General features: G+C 40.0%; 1 protein-coding gene across 2 annotated transcripts; it reads left to right on the top strand.

The window, feature by feature from the left end:
* Positions 1-609: 609 nt before the first annotated feature.
* On the top strand, positions 610-21,005 carry dcaf11 (ddb1 and cul4 associated factor 11). 2 transcript variants are annotated; one of them, XM_041814074.1, is made up of 15 exons: positions 610-801; positions 1,129-1,345; positions 2,481-2,608; positions 3,918-4,036; positions 4,303-4,367; positions 4,656-4,756; positions 6,154-6,300; positions 7,931-7,985; positions 8,338-8,406; positions 8,637-8,694; positions 12,749-12,934; positions 13,166-13,319; positions 14,120-14,272; positions 14,396-14,502; positions 17,180-21,005. In XM_041814074.1, exons 2-15 carry the CDS (start codon positions 1,143-1,145, stop codon positions 17,255-17,257), a joined length of 1,623 nt encoding a protein of 540 aa, XP_041670008.1. In that variant the 5' UTR covers positions 610-801; positions 1,129-1,142; the 3' UTR covers positions 17,258-21,005. The 2 variants fall into 2 exon arrangements, with proteins under 2 accessions (XP_041670008.1, XP_041670009.1); XM_041814075.1 differs by lacking the exons at positions 14,396-14,502; positions 17,180-21,005 and having other exon boundaries at positions 13,166-13,422; positions 14,120-14,257.
* The last annotated feature ends 4,128 nt before the right edge of the window (positions 21,006-25,133 follow it).

Here is a 25,133-nt window from a genome sequence, read left to right on the forward strand (position 1 = left end):
GTGAAAATCAAAGAATCCTCTATGCAATACTGTCTAGTTAACAGAGGTGGGAAAAATACAAGAGTGCTGTACTTAAACAAAAGTACTCAGTTACTCTAGTCAAAACTTACTTAAGTAAAAGTAAAAGTACTGATTTCAAACTGTTCTAAAAAAAAGTACAAGTACCTCATTAGGCTTTTTTACAAGCTATACACGAATTGGTTTTGAGGTAAAATAAAGTACAGGCATTTTTACGAGTTATTTGCTGAACAAGAAAAACTGTATTTACACCAAAATGACTAACTATACTAAAAATCAATATGTGAAAATGTTCAGAGATGCTTTTGACAACTTAGTTTGGATATACATCACATTCTTACTGTATGTAAGCCGAAAAATGTCTGGATTTTTTTTAGCTTTGTTCTTGTATTTATCAATATTTTCTAGTATTTCTGTACTCTCCATATCATAGTTTAAGTTTTCTTTAATGTCTGCCACTTTTACAGTTTGCTAATATATTTGGTAATCTTCGGTCATATTTTGGTCAGTGAAGCTGGCATGAGCGCCAGCAGTTATGATCACGTGACGAGGAAAGGGCAGGGGCACGCGCAAGGTTTTTTCACACTTTTGTAAACAACATGGCGATTCACGGCTGGCCCTGTTAGCCGACTGATATTACACTGAGCTTGTCAAACCCGAAGTTTCTGTGTGTTTGGACTTTATACTAGTGAACTCAGCGGGTGTTAAAACATCGGAAAAATTATTAAGTCAACACAGAAACGTCAAAGAGCTAAATCGACGAGCTGTCAAGAAGACCAAACGGTAATAATTGTGTTAAGTCGTTAGCATTTTAGCTAGCTCAACAAAGTCAGCCTCTGAATCTTACCCATGAGCGGCTGTACAGGGTAAATATAGCGGTATTAATCACCGTAGAGTAGTAGGTTTGTTAACTTAATATATAACTCATAACTGCTTGAGCAAATAAGGTGAATAGATATCTTGAAGTATTTGCAGGACTGTGCTTCTTGACATTGTTATCTAACTTCTGTGTTCCCATTTCCTCTCTGTGTATTTATGATCACAATCAAATGTACCTGGCGTAACCAGGTCAATCTAACACTTGCTTTATCTCTAATATCTCTGTGACAGGCTCCCCTCAGTCTATGGGCTCTCAGTCCAGTTCTGGGATGTCTGGTGGAAGGGGTTCTTCCAGTGGCAACCCAGCTGAGCAGTCTGAAGCAGCAGAAGCAAACCAGAGCAACAGCAGCCGAGTCCGCAGGCCGGCTGACAGGCAGCAAGGAGACAGACAGCCAGCATCCGAGGAGGACGTCGACTTAGCAGAAGTGCTGGCTTATTTACTAAGAAGGTCAGCTGGAAGTTTATAGCTATGAGTTGGTATAACCTCAACAAAAACTTCCTTATGCATTTGAGATTTGTTTTGTTTGTGATGTAATGATCTCCATATAGACCAATGACTCTCAACTGTTTGGTTGGGACTAGGGATGCACAATAATATTGGCTTTAAAAGCTAAAATAAAGCTGTATTTATTTTAAATTTTGGCTTTTGTCTGTGTTGGAGAAGACAGCTAGTAGTGTTGGCACAATACCAGTACTCTGAATTTTGATAGGATACTAGTAGGAATCAGTGTACAGAGTCAACAAAAAATGAGCTTCTGGGCACCCATTACTGGTTAATTTTGCGATTTTTAAAAAAATTATATCCATTGTTCTTCATGAAGAATCTGGAAGAAATGTCTATGGTGATACTATTCTCTCTCTGTATTTTCTTATTCAGAACATTTTATGGTCATCAGTGTTTGTGAAGGAGTATGACGCTCATGGTCAAAGTCCATAAGGAAAACTTTTAGGGACCAGGTGACATCACTGTCTCTCTCTGCAGCTTTCTTTCTGTCTGCAGCAGACATTAACATTGATGTTTGCAACTTTATGAGATAATAAAGCCATTCTACCAAAAAGTTATTTGGCAAAGGGGAATACAGATTTTACTGGTGTGATCTGTTACCCAGGCCAGAGCAGAGACATGCATAACCGACAGGAGTGTGTAATAGCTGTGAAATTATAAATAAATGGCATCTTATTTTTCTGTATTGCCCAGTGTTTGTACATCAAGGCACTCCCTCTCCTAAGTGAATTGCCTGCAGCTGTGCTCTGTCTCTCACACGCTCAGCTCTCAGCATCTTTGGATTGAAAATATGACTGTAGTCTATTTTTTCTTACTTAATTTGATACCTTTAGTGCCATTGAACATAGAAATGAAACATATTGTATCGTATAAAACAGTGTTTCTCAAATGGCCTTGGATCAGGACTCACCACAAGCTGCTTAACAAGAAATTACAACTCAAATTTCGTAGTTTCAGTCATAATCAAATGTTTCTCATGAAAAGTGACAGTTTCAACTTGAGACTGAACAAAAGATGTGGTGGAACAAAGAATTTGGATTTCTTGGCTGTTTACATGGTAATGTTTCTGTGTGTGCAGGGGCCAGGTCAGACTGGTCCATGGAAGTGGAGCCACAGGGCTACAGCTGGTCCAGTCATACTCTGACTCTGATGAGGACAGCGATGGTGCCTGGGAGGGTCGGCTGGGTGACCGCTACAATCCACCAGGTAACCTCCTACCTTACTGTTCACTGTTCTGCAATGAAAATTAAATCCTAAGTTGTATTTTGCTTGATGTCACATAGCCATTTAAAACCATTCCTGTCCTGAAACATTGTGTTTTTACTGTCATATATCGTGCCTTTAAAAAGTATTCATCCCCTTGGATGTTTTACCCTTTAACTGATTTTAAAAATCATTCATGGTCAAAATAATTTGGCTCTTTTGAAAAAGAAAAAGAAAATGCACAAAACCCTCTTTAATGTCAAAGTGAAAACAGATTTCTTCAAAGTAATGTCAAGGGTGAGAGCCCAATCCAATACAGAATTTATGGCTGAACTTGAAAGGGGATGCTCACACAATCCCTGTGCAACCTAAGACAGCTTAAGCAGTTTTGCAAAAAAAAAACAGAAATAAAATTTCAGTGTCCAGATCAGCAAGCCTAATTGAGACCTATCCACACAGACTCAGTTCTGTGATTGCAGCAAAAGGTGACTCTACTAAATTCTCAGTTGAAGGGATGAATATTTATTTTACCTCACATTTTTTTTGACCTTACATTAAAGAAATATGTTTTCACACCGACATTAAAGAGGGTTTTGTGCATTTTTTTGGTCAAAAAAGACAAAGTATATTGACTGTGATTGATTTATAAAATCAATAAATGGTAAAACATCCAAGGGGGTGAATACGTATCATAAGCACTGGAAATCTGTTTCCGTGTTTGAGATGTTTTGCTCTAACTTATGTAAACATGGAGGCAAAACAGTTCAGTTTACAGCCATCAATGGCTCACCAATACAAAGCACCACACTTCTGATCCTCTGCTAACAAACTAATCCATTAGATTAATGTCTTTTAAAAGGGGAAACAAAAATTTACAGAGAAAAGAATAAACACTACAATCCAGAAGTTATGATTTAAAAGGTCACCCTTCCTACTGATGACTTTCAACAGAGATGTTGAAAACAAAAGAGCTCCTTTACGTAGTTTTTGCATTAAAAACATGTCTGATTAGAATACTTTGGCATTTTAATTTGAAACTAAATTCAGAGGTCTTCATTAGGACAGCTTTGTAGAAATTAAGGATTTCATGCACATTAAGATCACTACCTGTGTACAAAGAAATGCTTCCTTTAGTCAGGTTCCTCCATTTGGAAGTGCTCATCTCCATCCAAAGACTCACTGATATTTGCGCCAAGTAGGCTAATTTTAGTATGTTTCTTTCTGTTACTTTTGTAGCTTCTAAATACACCTAGAATGCACAGTATAATCAATACAAACAATCTTTGTTTCTTTTTCTGTGTTCCTTATCCAGTGGACACCCAACCTGACACAAATGAGGTGGACCGAAGTGAGATTCGAACCCAGATCCTGCTTGCCACCGCCTCCTCTTCCCTGAAAGGCAGACAGAGTTTCACCTACATGCTAACAGAGGTCAGACTGTGGAGATATTCAATGTAATCTTGATATCCAAGTCTGTGAGATCACCATATTTGTTGCATTAAGTTCATAACAGGATGCGACTATCAGCTTCATCAGCACCACCCACAGCTTCATGGGAAATGTGTTAGAAATGTGACTAACAGTTCTTTTTAAACATTGATGTAACTTTGTTTTTCCAAATTCTCCAAATTTAACTTCCTTATTTGTGCCAGAAAATGACAAATAATGTTGAGCAATGTTTTCTTTTCTGATAATAGCGGGAACAAGGCAGATGTCGAGGCACCAGTTTTTCCCATGGAGAGTGTAGTCGTATCCGCACACAGTAAGTGGTGCTTCAGCTGTGCACGTTTGTGAGCATTTACTGAGAAATATCTTTAAGGAAAAGATATTGGTGTATGAGTATGTCATACCAGCTAAATTCCCAGTTGAAAAGACCCGGATAATGATTTCTAGAAAAGAGTGGGAACCCTGAATAAGATGTTCAATAAGAGGAAAATGTAGACATAGATTGGTGTATATTTTCTGTAAAACTGGATCAATTAGATATGATGTTTACAAGAAGGCCCCTCCTATTGACTCTTGAATGATCCTGACTCTTTTTTCTTTGCAGTTTTCTGCCAAACTATGTATCCCACAAGGACACGTACCAGCAGAAAGCCTTCTGTGGAGTGTACAGCGAGGATGGCAACATGTTTCTCTCTGCCTGCCAAGGTAAACAAGCTGAGATCAGTTATGAGAGGAACTGAATTAAATCTGATTGAGATTTCTGGTGAAACATTTTTAGAGTGCTGGTTCAGCTCAGTTGGTAGAGCAGGTACACATATACAGAACCTGCATTCCTCAGTGTAGTGGTCACAGGTTCACATCCTAATCGTGGTGCATGTTTAGTGCACGTCTTCCCCCCACTCACTCTCCCTAAACTGACTGTTAAGTCGGACAGACAACAAGCCTCTACAGTAATATGAAACTGGACTTTACTCCAATGATGCACTTCACAACAAAGTCTCCTCTTACCTCAGACATACAGCTAATCACTGCTGTACTTGGCCAATTGGCACCCTGTTTACCCCACAGATTTTCCATGGGATTTGAGTCAGGGCTTTGTGCAGACCAGTTAATTACATTAACTTTGGTCTTCTGGAGGAAGTTCTTCTCTAGGAGCCTTGATGTTTTGGGTCATTGTCGTGTTGGAAGACAAAGCGATGACTCAGACCCAGTTTTGCTGCTGACTGCATGAGGTTTTCTTTCAAAATCTCCACATATCCTTCTTTCTTCATGAGTCTTTCCACCTTAATAGGGTCTCCAGTTCAGATGCACTGAAGCATCCCCACAGCATAATCTCCCACCACCATGTTTCACTGTGGGGACGGTGTTCTTTGGGTGATACACCTCTCCCTTCTTTCTCCAAACATCACCAACGTCTCCATGATCAAACTCTAGTTTGGTCTCACCTGACCAAAGGAAATGCTTCCAGAATTCATAATCTTTCTCCAGGTTGTCCTTAGCATACTTCAGTCAAGCTAAACACAAGCTCTTGTCCAGTTGAATGTGGCTTTTTACTTTTTGCAATCCTTTGAGCAGCCAAATAAGAAGCCCCCTGTGCTTTTTCTGAGGTTGTGGTTAGGTTCACCATTCGTGTTTTCTGGCGGATGTATTCCTCACCCTTTCATCAGAAAAAATCTTTTGTTTTGTCCTTGAACTCTGCATGCTTTATTATCAGGTGGTGCTTTAGCTTGGCAGGCTTCATGGCTTCACATGAAGATGAAGACACTCAACACATTTTGGTCTTCCATCGATGTTCTCAATAAGACCAAACTCAAGATAGCGGTCATCATATTTTCTCAGTGTAGCTGCTTTAGGCCTAGCATTACTTGATGAAGTATTTATCCATTGTTGCTAGCTGGACCTGGACAAAGTGACTGATGCGTGAGGAGTGATAGTTTTACATGATATCTCACATTCATATCTGAGTTTTTATTGACCCCAAAACTGTGGCTTACGGACCCCAGTTTGAGAACCACTGCCTGAAGTGATAAAAGCATCTTTTACCTCTCCTTGTTATTGGTATCAACCACAATTAAGGTTTTTTCTTCTGTTGCTTCCTGCAGATCAGAACATTCGCTTATATGACACCACTAGGGGGCGCTTTCACCTACGGCGAACAGTGAAGGCTCGAGATGTCGGCTGGAGTGTGCTGGATGTCTGCTTCACTCCAGATGCACATCATGTCCTCTATTCCAGCTGGTCTGACTACAGTAAGGCTAGGGGACTAGACAGAATATACAGTACTTTGTAAGGCTATCTGTTTATGATGTTACTCTGTGTAATATTTTATTTACATAAGCACAGTTTTACCTGTGGGAGTCATGGAGTAGTGGTTTAAAACTGCAATTATATGCAAACACCTGGGGGCCATTATGACAGTGTAAAGCAAATATAAAGTGCACGGTGCATATTGAAATTGAGCATGCACATCAATGAACTGCTGGTTTTACAGCACACAACATGGTCATGGAGCCAGGCAGAAGAAATTGAATAAAGTCATTTGTTTAAGCTGTACATAGGCATGTTTTGGGAGTTCCAAAGGGTAGATATAACCAAGAGTAGGGTGTGCCTGCAGGTTTGCACATTGGTTTTTACACTTTTATTTTTTTATTCTTTGATATACCAAAATCTGACCTTCTTATTGAACTTTTCTTCTTTTGTTAGAGTTATATTTTACTCAAGCATTCCTACAACATCAGAAACAGTTAAAAAGACTCAATAAATATGCATAAAGCACAAAAGTACAGCCTCATCAGTTATCAAAACCTCCAGAATTAGACAGAATCTTAATCAAATCCAGGTATGCTATGTACTCATTTTCTCTGCTAACATATTTTGCTTCTTTCTACATGCATAACTGATGCTTGACAGTCAGGATTAGTATATGTAGGATATCATGACAGTGACACCAGTTTTATGCCTGACCACTTCTCATTTTAAGGCACTACAGCGCTGGGTCCTAACGTGAGCATGAGAGCATGTTCTCTCGAAACAAAGTGGGCATGTGGTGTAAAAATTACAGATGTCTAAGGTGGGAGTGAGGAAAAACACCTGCGCTGCACGTGAAGATGCTTTGCACCAGTTATACAACAGATAGGGCTCTTTTAGTTTGTAATTTTGCATGTAAATGTGCCACAACTGTATTGTGTCCTTAGAAATTCTCATAATGGAATGATCTGAGTTCAAAGGAGAAACAACCCACAAAACATGACTCACAATTTAAAGATGAAAAGACTTTCTGTCTCAACATATGGATGTTAAATGGGCAATGGGCCCAGTTAGAGCCATAAGTATTTGAACAGCGACACCAGTTTTTAAGATTATTTTTCTTCAGTTTGTGAGCAAAAATAGCAGCAAAAATATTAATTTTAGCATGCTTTTGTGTAACGCAGTTGTTCCAAAATTATGTAGCATTGTGAATTGTAGCAGTTACAAGTTATTACTACAACTTTGCGTCAACTAAAGATACTGTAAGAAAATATAAAGAGGCAATTTCGTTGTGCCTTGAGATTCTGGCTTGATGTTCAGTGTACAAATGTTTGAAAATCACCGCTGTATAGATACGACAACCATGACAGTCATTTCGTACATGACTGAAATCTTTGTATCTCACCAGTCCAAATTCTCAAAGACCTAACCGTAAGTGTCAGGAATCTTGATTTAAGATGCACAAGTTTACTGATGAGATACTGTGATGATGCCTTGGAAAATTACACTAATAATTCTATTTTTGATGTATTTTTTTATTCCATGGGTTCAACCACCAGGTTGCACAATCTGTAACTAAGCACAGTGCTGTTGTATTCATGCATTTTCTATCTCTTTGTGTCCTCCCTGCAGTTCATTTGTGCAGTATAGATGGAGACAGTGAAAACCACACCGCCCTGGACCTCAAGTTAGTGTTTCCCTCATAGTAACTTATAACATTACAGAGCAGGTAATCTATCATTCCTGACCAGCCGGCCCTCCTCTTCCTTCATTACCACCTGGATGAATGATGCTGTCACAACTTGTCACCTCAACATCCATCCTCTCACTCTTTGCCTGTGTGCATGTGTGCGTGTTAATTGGAGATCATAACTCAGACATCAGAATCATAGCACTCCTAACAGAAGCATTGTTTTATACATTATGTGTGACTTTTTGCTTTGAGATGATTCATAGTCGACAGTGTAGTTGTGATGTAGAATCGGTGTGATGTTTTTAGTGTCAACCAGCTTGTGTTTGTGTGTTTCTGTGCTTTGTAGCCCAGATGAGAGGAGGTTCTGTGTGTTCTCTCTGGCTGCGTCTACAGATGGCAATGAGATCCTGGGAGGGTGAGTACAATTTGCTATTATGCTTTAAAGCAGTAGCTGAGAGAGTTTAAACCAGGCCCTGAGTCTCTTCAGGAATGTAAATTCAACAGCATTTCTCTTTCCAACCTTTTCAAGGTTGAAGCCGAATAGACGTGTAATTATTAAAAGCAAAACTTCCACATTTAAAGCACGCTTAGTTCAGGTCATTCTGTGGCATTTCAACTCATTCACTCTCTTTTCTCCCCTATCAGAGCAAACGACGGCTGCCTTTATGTTTTTGATCTTGAGCAGAATAAACGAACGCTGAAGGTCAGTATGTGGATATGGTGATGGAGATTTCTCTGCTTTCTTTCCTTTATTTACTTGTTTCATGGTCTCTTATACTTTTGTATTACTGTACCTTATCCTCTTCAAGGTGACAAAGGCGTTAGTTGACCTGAAAGGGTCTTCTTTAACTTCTTGTTTGTAATGTAGTAGCACAAAGTCCAGGTCCACGCTTGAATGGAACTGCACACTGTCCTCTTAGCACAAACCTCCCTGTGTAGATGTCAGTAGCTGGCCTCGACCATCTGCTTCATCACTCTCCTATGTGTTTTCTCAGTCTGTCCCTCCTATTACCTCTGCATCACTTGTCTCCTGTTATCTGTGACCTTGTTACTTTGGCCAAATTGTTGTCCAGGATGATGAAGATGGTGGTTAACAAATCCCATGATAAAACCAGAAATCAGCTGATTCTTCTCACATGTTTGCATATACAGTGCTGTAGCATTCCCAGGTAGAATTAGCATGACTCCTCTGCACTGATGGTTTGTGAACATTTTATTTTCTTAGAGCTGTGCATTTTTTTTTTTTATCACTAACACACCATTCAGAGAGCAGACATAAACCAAACATTACAAACCATATATAATCATTAGCATAACAGGCAAAATAACCTCAAAACAAAAACCTGAGATATTTACCCTCTAATCACTCAAAGACACAAGAGCTTCCCAATAGTCAGTGATAAAAACATGCTACCTAGAGCTATACAAAAATACATCAAAACCTAAAACCCTCATAACATAGGAAATTAAACCTTATTAGACAAGCAAGCAATGAATCAGCTGGTAAAAAAACATCACAAGCTAAGGACTAAACGGCTTTTACTACAGTGAGCCTTGCTATACTAACTGCTAAGTTAACAAGTAAAAAGGGGAACTTATTACTGAGCACACAATGCATCGCACTCAAACCTGAAGCCAACACAAGGCACCAACCCCCGCAGTAAAAACAACACAAAAATAAAGATTCACACCTTGGTTATCTACTAGGATGCTAAGATGAGAAGTGAGGAAGGCAGCAATTTCCCTGTGTTCTGTGCTCCTGTCAGCTGTAACACTGGCTTTTGTTTATACTCAGTTTGAGGCCGGAAGAAGGTAAATAGGCCTTCAAAGTAAAAGCCCCATAACACATCAAACCTTAAATTAAAACAAACTATATTTTTAGTACATTTTAATCCTTTCAAAAGGGGTCATTTACAAATGTCTATCTAAAGTATTCACCCCTTGGATGTTTAGCCATTTTATTGATTTTATAAATCAATCATGGTCAATATAATTTGGCTTTTTCAACAAAAAACCTCTTTGATGTCAAAGTGAAAACAGGTTTCTACAAAGTAATTAAGCCAATTAAATAAAAATATGCAATGTAAAATAAATGACTGCATAAATATTCATCTCCTTCAAGTCAGTATTTAATAGATACACCTTTGGCTGCAATCACAGCACTGAGTCTGTGTGGATAGGTCTCAATCAGGCTTGCACATCTGGACGCTGCAATGGAAACTCCCTTCATCTTTGCAAACTGCTCAAACTCTGTCAGGTTGCTTGGGGATCCCACATGAACAACTGTTTTCAAGTCCAGTCACAAAAAATCTATTGAATTGAGGTCACATTCACTTTGATGTCTTTAAGCCATTTCTGTGTAGCTTTTGCTGTATGCTTCGGGTCATTGTCCCAAGCCATAGTTCTCTTGCAGGCTGAATAAGATTGTCCTATATTTTATTTTTTCATAATACCCTATACCTTTACAAGCCTTCCAGGGCTGGCTGCTGAGAAGCATCCCCACAGCATGATGCTGCCACCACTGTGCTTCACAGTGGGGATGGTGTGTTTGTGGTTATGTGGAGTGTTTAGTGTCTTCTCTGATGACCAGAAATCTCCATTTTGGTCTCATCAGACCAAAGAACTTTCTTCCACTTGACCATGGAGTCTCCCACATGCCTTTTGGTTGACTCTAGTCAAATTTAATCAGAGTTTTCTTCAAGAGTGTCTCTCTTTTTGCCACTCATTAATGAAATGATTCATAATAATAAACCCACACCACAGACTTCGGCTTCAGTGGTTCATATCAAAGGGCCAGCTCTTAACCAGCATGTCTGCAGACGACACATCATTACTGCTGCCTAGATGGACACAGATATTTTTGCTTGTCCTAATAGATGGCATGTTAGATAGCCCTTCCTGCTGTGGTCGTGATGATTTCAGTGCTGTACAAAAGTTTGTTTGGGAAAAATGCCCTGACTTTTGGGAGTCTTCACATGGTTCTGCTCTTGCTGTGCAAGTTTGTGCAGTCGTATGACCAATATTAAAAAAAAAACTTGCACCCTGGATGCCTTCATCCAGACAGAAATGGTTGTGTAGATGCAACACGTACTGTTATGCCTTCAGGATTTTCCAGGGGATAATCTTGTAAAAAAAAAAAAAAAAGCCTGGCCTTATTTTTTGTCAGTCCAGCCCTGCTTGGTGTGATGACAATTGCGACTCCTTTGAGAGATCTGGTTTCTGGCAATGCTCAGTAAGAAGATTTAGACTTTAGGCTCCCAAACAGCTCTTTGTTTGTTCCATTTGACCTTTTTATATTTTTAAAACACCAAAAATGGAAAAAGCAAACTTTTTCTCAAACCTGAGACAGTAGTAACCTGACACGCCAGATGGATTTGTTTCACACATCCATATCGAAAAGCTTCAATAGAAAACATTTGAGAAAAGGCATAGGCTTTGAATAAAACTCGGAGTGTGATTGGGTGAACGTTCTGTCCGTCACATGGGCCAGTCAGAGCAACAAAACACGTGATGTAGCCGCTATCGAGCTGCACTTTAGCAGATACCAAGGAATAACGCGAAACATGGCGACTATAGACATGTAGGTACTAGACTTTTGTCGTTTTTGAAAAGAAAACAACTCACTGCTGTTCTTTGTTCTTCTTTTAACAAAGAAATGTCGTCAAGTTCTAATAAAACTGGTGCTTTAGCAGCATCCACGCTAATCTCTTCCTCTATAACTGCACCAGCTGTTGCTGCTGCTTGTTTACGTCACGACTCTGCTGCGCCTGAAAGTACTGCCCCTCGTTGCTGATTGGTCACTTTCTTACTGGGCCCAAATGGTTCAGATGGGAGCTTTGCAAGATGAATTCACCAGTGAAAAACAAGAAAACAGGCATGTCCATCTGCTTTGCAAGACAGTAGCGGTCATTGACAAAAAAAGCCAGCTTTTAGAACCGGGATATCTGCAAATGATGCACCACTACACCCTTGACATCTTGACTTGAGTTGTCATTTCAACCTAAGCAGTACCCTACAGGATTAACTTGTTGATAGTACATCTGTGTGTCCTTTTAAAACATGTTTATGACAAAATAAGGGGTAGAAAGGCTGTTAAAGAGGCACTGCTAGCCTCTTAGCTTGTTGCTAATTCATCCTCGTTCATTGTTATCACCAAGAGCTTCATTGCTCAAAGCATGCAGGGATACAGAGGCAAAGTAAGAGATCCACAGAAATAATATATGGGCATAAGAGGTAGGCCAATATCAGGCCATCACTGAAGACATATTGCTTGTGCTTGTGCATTGTATGAATGCATGCACTTGTGTGCAGTCACTTGGTATCCAAATGCCTAAAATGGATCTGTAATCCATGAGAAGACATTGTTTGACAATCCCTGGCTTAAACAAGTTAAAAAAAGGGCAAAACCTCTGTGTATTTTCTGTATTAACACTTTAAAGCGTCTTTACTGGCATTTACTGCTGTTCTAGTTTCAGAACAGATTTGAGGGAGTTAAGTTTGTAGATTGAGTGTATTTTAATCCTATTTTTAAATAATTTTCCCATAGAAATCCTTCTTTTACTTTCCTCGTTCTTTGTTTTTTCTTTCTGTCACGACTTTGACGTACAGTCACGCACACAGACAAAGCTGCTCTCAGACAACCATGAACGCTACACACTCTCACAAAGAAAATCACAGACCCTTACAAACGCTCGCTGGCTTGCACGCCCTCCACACAGGCACACTGACTGTCTTTCTTTTGTTTCTCTTCTCTTCAGATTGATGCCCACGAGGACGATGTGAATGCGGTGGCGTTCGCCGACAGCTCGTCCCAGCTGCTCTTCTCTGGCAGCGACGACGCGCTGTGCAAGGTGTGGGACAGACGGACGCTGCGGGAGGACAGACCACAGCCTGTCGGACAGCTGGCCGGCCATCGAGACGGCATCACCTTCATCCACAGCAAGGTGGGGAGTGAGGAGAGGAATGCTGCTGGTGTTTTATCAATCTGTCACTGGAAAGTTCCTCAAATCCTCCTGGGCAGTTTGTTTGATTGATGTCGACTGGTGGATGATTAATTAAAGGCTAATATTAGCCCAGTGTAATGTATCACTAGCTCATTTAAATGGGTGTAACAGTTAGGTTAAATTCCTCCTTTATAAAATGCCTTCCTCTCACCTGTGTCGTGTCTATACCAGGGTGACGCCCGCTACCTTATCAGCAACTCGAAGGACCAGTCCATCAAGCTCTGGGACGTCAGGAAGTTCTCGCCCAAAGAGGGGTTGGCAGCGTCCCGCCTGGCTGTCACCCAACAAAACTGGGATTACCGGTGGCAGCAGGTTCCCCAGAGAGGTGAGGAAGAAGAGAGGACACTAGGAGGAGGAGAGGAAGCTGTGATGACTTTATAGAAGAAGAGAGATTTAAAGATGAAACGTGGATGTGCATGAATGAGAGGGTAAGGTTATATGGCAGTATAAAAACCAGGGACAGAGAGTTGAGAGATCAGGGCCAAAGCTCTGACCTTGGTGCCAAGTCTAAAAGATTATTGCTCTTCTCCATCATTGTTAGACTTTTAAGGGCCTCAACAGGCATCAGGTCTTGCAAACATTTGCAATTTTTTGTGTGGCTTCAATTTGTGCATTCCAGATTGCCTGAGGAGCACCTTCTCGCAGCTATCAAAGATAAAGTCCCATCATTTCACTTTGTCCTGTAATTATGAAAATTGGTGGGTAGATCTGGCTTGACTTGATCTTAAAAAAACCTCTGTGAGCAATATCCTAACTCCAGCAGGAACACTGCCATTTGAAATAAATGAGTCAAAATTTCATATTTTGCCAATTTCCAGGGGTTCCTCTAGGACTAACCCATCCCACTCATCCCAAATTTAGTTTGATAATAGAAGAGACTGTAACGATGAAAAGTTATTCAGCTTGTGTACAAAACTCGAAGAGCTCTTAATGATGTCTTGCTATGGCACAGAAAGCTTTAAAAATGTTGACGTCTTTGTCTTCTTTAATTTATGATGCTACTTGTAAGGACAACTTCCCTAAGGGATAATAAAGGTTTTTAATCATTTATGATGGAGCTACTTTTTCTTGTTGAAAACTGGAAGCTTTCCTTATTGTAATGGTGATTTCTGATATCATGTCCAGCCCTGAAGAGACACAAGTTGACAGGGGACACCTCTGTGATGACCTACCGTGGCCATGGCGTTCTGCACACACTCATCCGCTGCCGATTCTCCCCGGAGTTCAGCACAGGACAGAGGTTCATCTACTCAGGCTGCTCCACAGGAAAAATAATCAGTGAGTTTCTCTCTCAAGTGACTTTATTTTGTAACTCAGTGGCCTTTGCTGATTAAACCTATGTGATATTTCAAACATGGCTGCAGGTTTCTAAATATATTGACTCTTGGTGCGTTTGTCCAGTTTATGACGTGCTGACGGGCGCTGTGGTCTCCAGACTGTCGGGCCATGATGCATGTGTGAGGGACGTCAGCTGGCATCCGTACGAGGACAACATCATCAGCAGCTCTGTGAGTGCTGTTCATACAAACTGTTCAGCTGGAGGCAGCGTGTTAAACATATCATCATAAATTTTGAGTTAAAGAAAAAATTTATTTCAGAAAACTGTGCTCTGTCCAGTAATGAAACACAAAGAAGTTCTGGACTCTCTGCCTTTAATATAGTTTTTAGATCATTGAGAAATAAAAGCTTTATTAGTGAAAGCAGTTAAATTAAAAAAAAAACCTTCAAGGTTCCTAAACTGTTAATAAAATACCCTCACATATCAACAAGGCCAAACTGCTAACAGAAAAATCCTTTATTTGCCTCCAATAGAAAGCACTTGGGAAGGGAAGGACTTCTCAAAAAATTCTTCAAAAAATTCTCAGAAGTTGATTGGACAACACTCTGTCTTTCATATTCATTGCTGGCCAATCAGAGTGGCAAGACATGATGAGGTAGTAGACATGCACAGCTTCAGTGCTAACTTAAGCAGTACAGGCTAGCGCTGCTGTAGTGTATGAATAGCAGATCTTGTCGGTGGCTAAAATTCATCGGGAGACGTGCAAAAACATCTTCTCTGCAAAGAAAAGCTTTTAATGTGGCTATTTGCTCTTGTCTTAATAAAGAAATGTGGTCAAAGCTACATCCAAGCTTATTGCTACAGTGGTAAGAGCCATTGTTTACATCAGCTTACAGTACAACTGAACCACACCTGTAGTGATTGCAAACTCTTTTCCATCATTAAAAGCACTGTTACTCTTTGATCTTGTTTTGATAAAGTTATGTGGTCCAGTTCTGATCAAACTGCTGATCTGGCTACATTTGAGCTACTTGTGCCACCAGCAGCCATTTTATATACCAACTAACACCACAACAGAACCCCCACCCCCACCTAGTAACTCTCTCAAACTCATGCCAAAGAATAAAACCACTAACCTGGCACACCAGATGGATGTGTTTCACTCATCCATCTGGTAAACTACTCATACACAGCGTTTAGGAAAGGGCAGAGCCTTAAAAAAAAAAAAACTTGTAGGGTGATTGGATGAACGTTCTGTCTGTCACATCTTTAAGGGCCAATCAGAGCAACAAATGTGACGTAGCTGCTACTGAGCTGCGCCCCAACCGAAGGAGTAAACTCCATAGAGAATTGCATAACGCAATCCGTGGCTGTAGACATGTCAGTACATGACTTTTGTCATTTTTGAAAAGAAAACAACTCACTGCAGTTCTTTGTTCTTTTAACGAAGAAATGTCGTCAAATTCTGATAAAACTGCCACTTTAACAGCATCCACGCTAATGTTTTCTGCCATAATTGCACCGGCCTCTTGTTGCTGCTTGCATACATCACAACTCCGCTGTGCCCGAAAGTACCGCCCCTCGTCGCTGATTGCTCCTGTCACTTTCTGACCAGGCCCAAACTGTTTAGACGGGAGCTTTGCTAGATGGACTTGCCAGTGAGGAACACAGAAAAGGGGTGTATCCATCTGCTTTGAAAGGTCATAACAACACCTTTTCCATCATGAAAAGCGTTCAGTGTTGTTCTTTGCTCTTTATTTCATAAAGCAATGTGGTCCAGTTTGGATAAACCTTCCACTTTACTAGAGCTATGTCCGAGCTAACTGCTACACCCCATTTGTAGCTACTGCCTTGTTCTCCTTAAATGATGCTGATTGGTCCAAAATTTTTTCGGATATGGCCCAGATCTTGTCAGTTGAAGCTTTGCAAGATGGAATTGTCTGATAGCACACATGGAGTCTGGCAAATCCATCTGCTTTGCAGGGTTAATAAGGCAATCCCAGAGCCATGGACTTGTGCCATGGCTCACCCTAAACATGACAGACTACACAGTGATACCCAAAGTGGGGGTCACCAGATGCCTCCCCAAAAAAGCACAGAATATTTCTAAAATTATTTCAAATTGTATATTTTACCCATTTTTTAAAATCTGGTCATTCCGTTGGATTTATTCTGAAATCAAACTAATGTTTTTTAAAAAATCCTAATATGCAACTCTGCACACACCTATCCTTTAAAGTGCATGGCTGTGACAACTATGGTTTAACCACCTTCAGGTACAGTGGGGGTCCCCAGTCTCTTACACTGTTATTTTGGAGGTCGAGGGCTAAAAAGTTTGGGAGCCTACACAGGGCTACACAGTGGTACCTGACCCATCATCACGGCTGATGCAAAGAAGGGGGGTGGGGTTTGACAACACCTGGAAAGAAGCCTTTCAAAAAAAGTGTAGTTTTTACAGTACCACCAGTGCTGTATCTGTCTATCCAAATGTTACGATCAATGACAAGCTAACTTAATGCTGATGCTAACGGCAACTGGGTTGAAAAAGTGCATCTATTCAAGTCTTTTGTGATAGTCCTTTTGTATGCCACATCGTAAAGTCAGGGATCCTCTGTCTCATAGTTAGATCCCGTAGAACCAACACCATCATTCTTCGTTTATGTTATCATTTGGTTTGTTTACATTTGTGGCTCTGTGGTATTATTGGCACTACCACGATTACAAACGGTCTATCTGCGTATCTATCAGGTTAGTTTTTAGCTTTAGTATTTAAAAGGTTCCTGCTTTGATAAATCCAAGAGGATTGACTGTTTTCTGTGATTGGGACTGTCTTATTCCATAAAGGTAAACTTTCACTGCAGAGACTCTGTATTTTGAGCTCATTCATCCTTGTGTGTTTCCCACAGTGGGACGGAGCGGTGCGAATGTGGGAGCACAGACAGACCCATCCCTTAGAGGAGGAAAGAGAGAGGGAGAGAGAATGACACCTGGAGAGAAAGACCTCGGAGACTGTGAGAGAAGAAGAAAAACAACAAAAGAAACGTCGGAGGAAGTGATATATCCACAGAAGGGCCGAGGCTGGCCCTTTCACAGGAAAACAAGCTCAGAAGAACCGGGAGAGACGTTAATTACGTTTTGATTTAATGCTGGATATGATTACAGGTAAAAAATTAAAAAAAAAAAAGTGCTTGTTAGAGGAGGCATTTTAGCCTTACACTGTCACAGACAGACTGGGACGGACTACATCTTTTGTGTTTTTGCCTCACTGACTCACGCAGTCATCAGGTCATGGCTTTTTTATTTGACCTGAAATATCACAAACGTGCTGCAGCTCTCAACGCCAAGCACTGCACTTACTTAAAGAGCGTTTGAAACTTAGAGGCAAGTTAGTTAAGAATCAAAGTTGGAAATTGCAGGGAGAAGCTGTGGATGATTCTGTATAAATGTAAAGTATTTTAATGGTATGTGTGTTCAGGGAGTATATTTAGATAGACGTCAGTTTGCAGACTTGGATTCAGTTTTGCTGTTAGAAAAAGCATGGGCTTAGTCTTATTTGAAGGCCTGTCACATTAGATTTTCACATTTAAACACTTAATATAGTCAAAATAATCCAGCACATTATTTTCCAAGTTTGTTGCCGAAGAGCATCATGAGTTACAGTTGCTAAGCTGCTCCAGGGCAACTATTCATGGTCAAGTTGAAGGTTGGAAACTTCCAGCCAACTAAGGCTGGCTACACAAAAGATGATTTGTAGATCTTAACCAAAAATGTGGGACACCGCACGCATAAGATCAGTTTCAACCAGAGTTAATTTGTTGACAAAAATATGGCAACAAAGAGACCTTTTTTCCACAAGTAAGGTGAACTTAGAAAAAGAAAAAAAGATCTTTATGTTAATGATAATGGGAGAAGACAACTAAAATGTTAACAGTGAACTGTTTGATTCCTGATTGTGTGTTTGGTTTGATCCAAAAAGTTCCATGCTTCCTGAGTAAGGTCTGATTAAGGTCAGTTCACGTTCTCACTATAAACAAACTGGACCAGAGTTCAAATTGAAGTGGACTGAGACCGACCTTTTCAAGCAGTCTTGATACGGTCGTTCATCTGTGCCAGTGTTGGTGCACAGATTGCACATCGGAGCCATTTTAAACTGAACCAACTCAGCAAACGGAATCAGGATCATATAAATAAACAAGGCAGGTCTGGCTGCAGGCCATACATCTCTGACAGGCACTCTCACAGATTGATCATCTGAGGTGCTGTCTCTTTCAGAAAAGAAATACACACTAAAACTAGCTTAATAAAATTTTATTTCAACCTCCATTTAGGGTTAGGATAAGGGTTAAAGTAACAATTAGGATAGGATAGGATAGGATAGAAGTTAAGAACCTGATCTACTAAACCTGGTTACAAAACTTTTCATAAAGCAGAGTAAACAATCTGCTTACAAGAAAAAGCTTGTCCTCCATCACATTATTCTAAAAAAACCGTAGCTTATGTAGCTCCATTAGCTGTGTAAGCTATGTAGCTAACTTAGCTATGTAGCTAACTTAGCTAAAGCTAAACTCACAAAGCAACTATGTAATCTATAGAGATACATTCTCTACATAGCTATATCAGCTTTAGCTGAATTTGCTAAAGCTCACATTGCTCAAGCTAATTTAGCTGTATTGGCTTACATTAACTATGTAGCTAGCGTAGCTTTGTTAGCTTAAACTAAAGGTAATGGAGCTAAAGCGAGGTACAGTTTGTGTAACTACTTGCAAAACATGTCTATACATTATTGAATCCCTGTTTAGACCTCTAATATTTTTTCTGTTTTATTTATGAAATGTTGCTTAGTCTCTAATATTTGCATCGGGGTTAAGCCATGAACATAACAGCCAGACTTTGTTTATAAATAAAAATTGACTTAAAAAAAATCTTAAACCTTGTACCGGCAAATTACATCACTTCCATTCTGAAATAGCGTCTCAGATGAACGGTCTGTAAGAGTGGCCATCAGAGATATATGGTCCGCTGCCAGACTGTCTTGAAATTAACACTGCTCTAAAATTAAAATCCTTCAAAGGCACACACCGGGGCTTCTCAACTCGTGAGTCAGGACCCACAAGTGGGTCATGGCGCTGTTTTCAGTGGGTTGCAGAACAAAAAATGTAGCACCGTATCAAGAATATACGGAAGCCCTAGACAGTTCTGTATCTTTATATTTTATTTTACTCTGTTCTGGAGTAAAAGCAGGTTGTTTTCTTGAACTCTGGACTTGTTTATCCTGTCATCTTGGATAGAAATATCTTAAAGAAAGCTGCTTTCCCCATGATAAAGTCTTAATTTCTTAAGATTTAATAAAAAACAACCAACATTTATGTTTTCACAGCATAACAGAGTAAAATAATATGTTTGTCTTCATGCCCTTACAAAGTTTTGTCCCTTCTCATTGTTCAGTCATGTGTTTTGTTTCACCTAGGGTTTAAATAGCAACAATATTTCATTAAATTAGTGGTTCAAAATTTTTTGAAACCATGGCCGTGATTCTATTAAGGAGGTGGTGGTGGGTCCTGTGGCTTTATGACTTGAGAAAATCTAGTCTAGACTGCGAGAACACTTTCCTGCTGTTTGTAGTATAGCTTCACAGTGGAGAGTCTTTGTATATGTGATCTCACAGAAACTTGCATGATCAAACTTGACTTCAGAAGACAAACAAATATGCTATTTTACAGCGAAGATAAAAAAAAGAAATGAATGTGAGTGATAAACAATGCTGTCTTTATATTTGCTGCCTTTGTGAGCTTTCAGGCTGGAGATTTACAGATATGCATCCGAACATGATGGCAAAGAGAGAATAACACACTTTAAAAGAAAACATTTAAAGAGTCATTAAAACAGCCAATAAAACCCACAAAAAGATAAAGAAAGAAAAAGAAAAGAAGAGGAATATACAACTAAGACAAAAGCTGAAAAATAGAAAGAGACAGTTACAGAAAAAAGACTAAAAGTTAGGCCTTAGATATACGTGCAGATAAACACAATATAAATATTCATTTTTAGTTCATAACAATCAACATTATATTTGACAATATTTCCTCAGAAAGATTCAGTAAAGTTCCACCATTTTTCAAACCTCTCTTCTTTGTTGTGTTTTGCTGGTCTGTATTTATGGTGACATTAGTCAACGCTGCCCCCATTTGCATAAATATGGATGATATGAACGCAACACATGCACAGAAATCTCCATCCTAATCTAAATGTGTTTCAGACATAGAGAATTAATTAGCCTTAACCAGGCTAGCCCCTCGGAATCTTATGGGAGCCCATTAGACCCCAAATCCATCTTAAAATCCGCTGTTGTGTAGCCAGTCTAAGTTGACCAGGATGCCCAAATGTTCTAATCACAATGATTGTATCGTAGTTACTCTGAGTCCACCTGAAGTCTTAAGGCAACCCGTGTATTTAAACACAGCGGTAGTCTGAGATCTGTAAACACAAGCCCTGAGCTGATTCTGAAAAAATAAGAATTATTTTGTTGGATTATACAAACCTGTGATCTGTTGAAAAGCTTTGAATGTTTGTGATCAAATGTTTAGGACTTGTTAAAGGGACTGGGGATGTGTGCGTGAACCAAAATGTACACACTGATCTGCATCTGCAGTTTTCAGGGGTTTATATCAAAGTCATGTTCACTATCAGACTGATGTTTTACAGTAACAATAAAACCTCTCTTTAAATGTACAACCCATGGATGAAAGCTTTTATATCGAGTGTTTGCTATTGTTTGGGATGCTTGGAGAAGGGGTGCTGAAGGTGCTGCAGTATCCCTTGAAATCAGGCACAACAGACCCACTGACGCTGCCCTTAAGGGGGGATTAAGAGGAAAGCCTTCTGGGGCCCAGCAAAATGAGGGGGCTATGGAGGGCAGTAAAATCATAGTCTATAATAAAGTTGATCTGTAATTATCAAATTTTCTATTTCCAACCTGAATAATAACCGCTCTTATCAAAGCAACAAAAATGAATTTTATTTATGTATTCATGCTGTAGATTTATGCTGTAGTACAGTAAAGCCCTTTTCAAAAAGAAGACTTCTTTTCATAAAACAGAATTACCTTATTTGCTAATGTTAACAATGTGGATGCACCATTTGAAAAGCAATGTCCGACTTCAGCTACGCCATAATGTGTACAAATGTCAAGAGGCATTAGAATAAAGTAGAAGGAACTGAAATAACTTAAAGGGAAATAACTTTAATAATTGGGGAAAAACTGCAAGGCTGCATGGCGGCGTGAGGTTAGCACTGTTGCCTCACAGCAAGAAGATTCTGGTTTGCTTCCCAGTCAGGGCCTTTCTGTGCCAAGTTTGCATGTTCTCCCTGTGCATGTGTGGGTTCTCTCCAGGTACTCCAGCTTCCTTTCACCACCAAAGACATGCTTGTCAGGTTAACTGGTGACTCTAAATTGGCTGTAGGTGTGGATGTGACTGGTTGTCATATGTCAGCTCTGTGACTGACTGGAAACCAGTCTAGGGTGTACTCTGCCTTTTGCCCAAAGACAGTGGGGATAGGCTCCAGCCCCCCACGACCCCCAGCGGGATAAGTGGTATAGAAACAGATAGATGGAAAAAAAGGCAAAAAAAAATCAGAAAGTTGGCAAAAATGGGAAAACTCCAACAAAAAGGGCTAAGAGAGGTAAAGAGTGGAAAAAATGGGTGGGAAAAAAAAAAAAAAAAAGCAGTTAAAAGTGGGGAAAAAATTGGCAAAAATTGGTTTAAAGAGACAAAAATGGATTAACAACAGCAAAAGGGGCTAAGAAAGGCAAAAAGTGGAAAAAAAATGGGTGAAGAAAATGAAAAGTAGTTAAAAAGTGGCAAAAATTGTTTTAAAGTGACTAAAAGGTGACAAAATGGGCAGAAGTAATGGAAGTAACTGTTAGCCAGGACGCTAGCGCCAATGCTACTGATCCAAAAAACATGCATTGATATCATCAATAAATCGCAACTGGGGAAGGCCCATTCTCTGTGGGCGGGTCGGCCCCCACCCCTGCCTCCTTAATTGCTGTGACCAGACTAGGCAAACTCTTTTTGCTGGTCTCCCTCTCATTCAAAACAGTTCTAAAGACCCCACAATAGGATTAACTTTTATTATTATCACATACTCAAGGTTAGTTGTGAAAGGGGTTCACCTGTTTCATGAAGCTCATTGGCCAAATAGAGCAGGGACCTGCCTCGTGTCTGAGGTAGGAGGAGACTTTGTCATTGGAGTAAAGTCCTGTGTGGTTGTAAACAGCTCTGGCGTAAGGCTTTTGGCTCATTCATATCAGTGGATGTGTAGGGCTGCCATAGGGGGGAATTAACAGAGATCTCAAAGGAAATGTGTCTGCAAATTTTCTTTAGTTCTGACTGACCAAACATTCAGCAACTCAAAGCTGAAGATAGTGTTAGAACTTTTTCTTCCTCACCAAACCTCTTTGTCTTGAAGGACTAAATCCAAGTTTCTCAGTGTCATGTAACAGACAACTTGTAATTAGCTGCTAACGGGAACCAGAACATCGTCATGTGAAGGTCATTTCATGACAGCATTGCAGTCAGCAGTATGAAAATCAAAGATTCTTTGTCATGTCTGGCTTGTTTTCACACTCCTTGTTAAGAACAAATTAGATTAAGATCATTTTATTAGTGGAGGCTGAAATCACAAAGTAGATTTTCCTATGACTGTCAGGAGTTTTTATAAACAGAAATAAACGCAGATAGATGATGATGGATATCCTGAGTTTCTGTTGCCGCTTTGGAGTGTTCAGTTTTAGTAGAACTGGATATCCTGGCCTGTAAAACAGTTCCAGTCTGTTTTATTGAGCATTCGTCCCACAGGAAGTCTAAATGTACTTGATTTAACTCTGAGAGTTGAAGAGGCTGAGGCCTGAGGAGTGAGTCTGGAAATAAAGACTCAAAGAGAGAAACGCAGCTGTTCATGGCGCCAAATGCAGCCTGGCAATGGTTTATTACTTAAATTAGTTTTGGCTCCAACAGCTGATACTAAGTAGTGACGGGTCGTTCACAAACGAGCTGCTGCTGAGTGTCGGCTCTTTTACTGCTGCATTCACACTGCACGCCAAAGTGACATGAATCTGAGCTTTTCTAATATTTCATGGTCAGTGTTCATGACTCAACCATAAGAAAGACGCTGGGTAAAAATGGCATCCATGGGAGAGTTCCAAGGTCAAAACCACTGCTGACAAAAGAACTCAAAGGCCCGTCTCATATTTGCCAAGACACATCTTGATGATCCCCAAGACTTTTGGAGAAATTTTCTGTGGACTAATGAGACAAAAGTGTAATTTTTTTTGGACGGTGTCCGGCCCTTACATCCGGTGCAAAAATAACACAGCATTTGATAAAAAGAACATCATGCCAACAGTCATACGTGGTGGCAGTGTGATGGTCTGGAGCTGCTCTGCTGCTTCAGGACCTGGACCACTTGCTGTGATTGATGGAACAATGAATTTTGCTGTCTACCAGAAAATCCTCAAGGTCAACGTCCGGCCATTAGTTCGTGCCCTCAAGCTCAAGTGCTCTTGGGTTATGCAGCAGGACCATGACCTGAAACATAACAGCAAGTCCACCTCTGAATGGCTCAAAAACAACAACAACAACAACAACAAACATTAAGGTTTTGGAGTGGCCAAGTCAAAGTCCGGACTTAAATCCAATTGAGATGCTGTGGTGTGACCTTAAATGGGCAGTTCATTCTGGAAAACCCTCCAGTATAGCTGAATTAAAACAATTCTGTGAAGAAGAGAGGACCAAAATTCCTCCACAGCGATGCAAAAGACTCATCACCAGTTATCGCAAATGCTTGATTTCAGTTATTGCTGCCAAGGGTGGCAAAACCAGTTAGTAGGTTCAGAGGCAATTACTTTTTCACACAGGGCCAGATAGGTTTGGATTCATTTTCCCTTAATAAATGAAATCATAATTTAGAAACTGCATTTTTTGTTTACTTGGGTTGTCTTTGTGAGATATTAAAATTGGTTTGATGATCCAAAACATTCAAGTGTGATAAATATGCAAAACAATCAGGAATCAGAAAGGGGGGGGGGGGGGGGGCTCTTTCACAGCACTGTAGGTGAGTCTGGGTTTAGGATGCTGGGAGAATGTTATCTGCCTGATTGCACTGTGCCAACTTAGAAGTTTGGTGGAGGAGGGATAATGTTGTGGAGCTGTTTTTCAGGGTTTGGGCTAGACCCCATATCTCCAGTGAAGGCCAATCTTAATGCTTCAGTATACCAAGACATTTTTGAAAAAGCTGTGTTTCCTACTTTGTGGCAACATTTTGGAGAGAAGACCCTTGCAGTTTCCACTGCAAAAAGTCACACTTTTATTGAAATACCAACTTGTCCACATCCTGCAAGCTTAAATACTCTTTTGTGATATTTAAAAGTTTATTTGAAGTGTTTCCAATCCCTGTTCTTATGCACAAATTTAATATGCACAAATTTAAGTATGCATAAAAAATGGTGGTTAGAAACCCGACTATTGCATAATTTTTTAGGCAAAAAATAAAGTACTGAAAGGGTCAGCTCTCATTGCCAAACTGAGCCAAATGAACCAGATCAGTAAAGAGAGCTGTAAGTCCCATCACTAATTCTAATATAGGACTGACCAAAGATAACCAGGGAAGGAGCCAAATGATCCATTTCATATGAAAATAGTTCTTCATACATAAGACAAAGATTTTTGAGTGTTTGATGCTAATGTGATCTGAAGATGTCATCACACTAGTAACTGATTAAAAAAGTGGATGTTTTATGCACAGTTTGGGTTTAAATTCAAAGCCACAGATTTAAATTTTTCACCACCAGCTGCCGTCCAA

The sequence above is a fragment of the Cheilinus undulatus genome, linkage group 19 (genome assembly GCF_018320785.1).
Source record: "Cheilinus undulatus linkage group 19, ASM1832078v1, whole genome shotgun sequence".
In the NCBI taxonomy this organism is placed as follows: domain Eukaryota; kingdom Metazoa; phylum Chordata; class Actinopteri; order Labriformes; family Labridae; genus Cheilinus; species Cheilinus undulatus.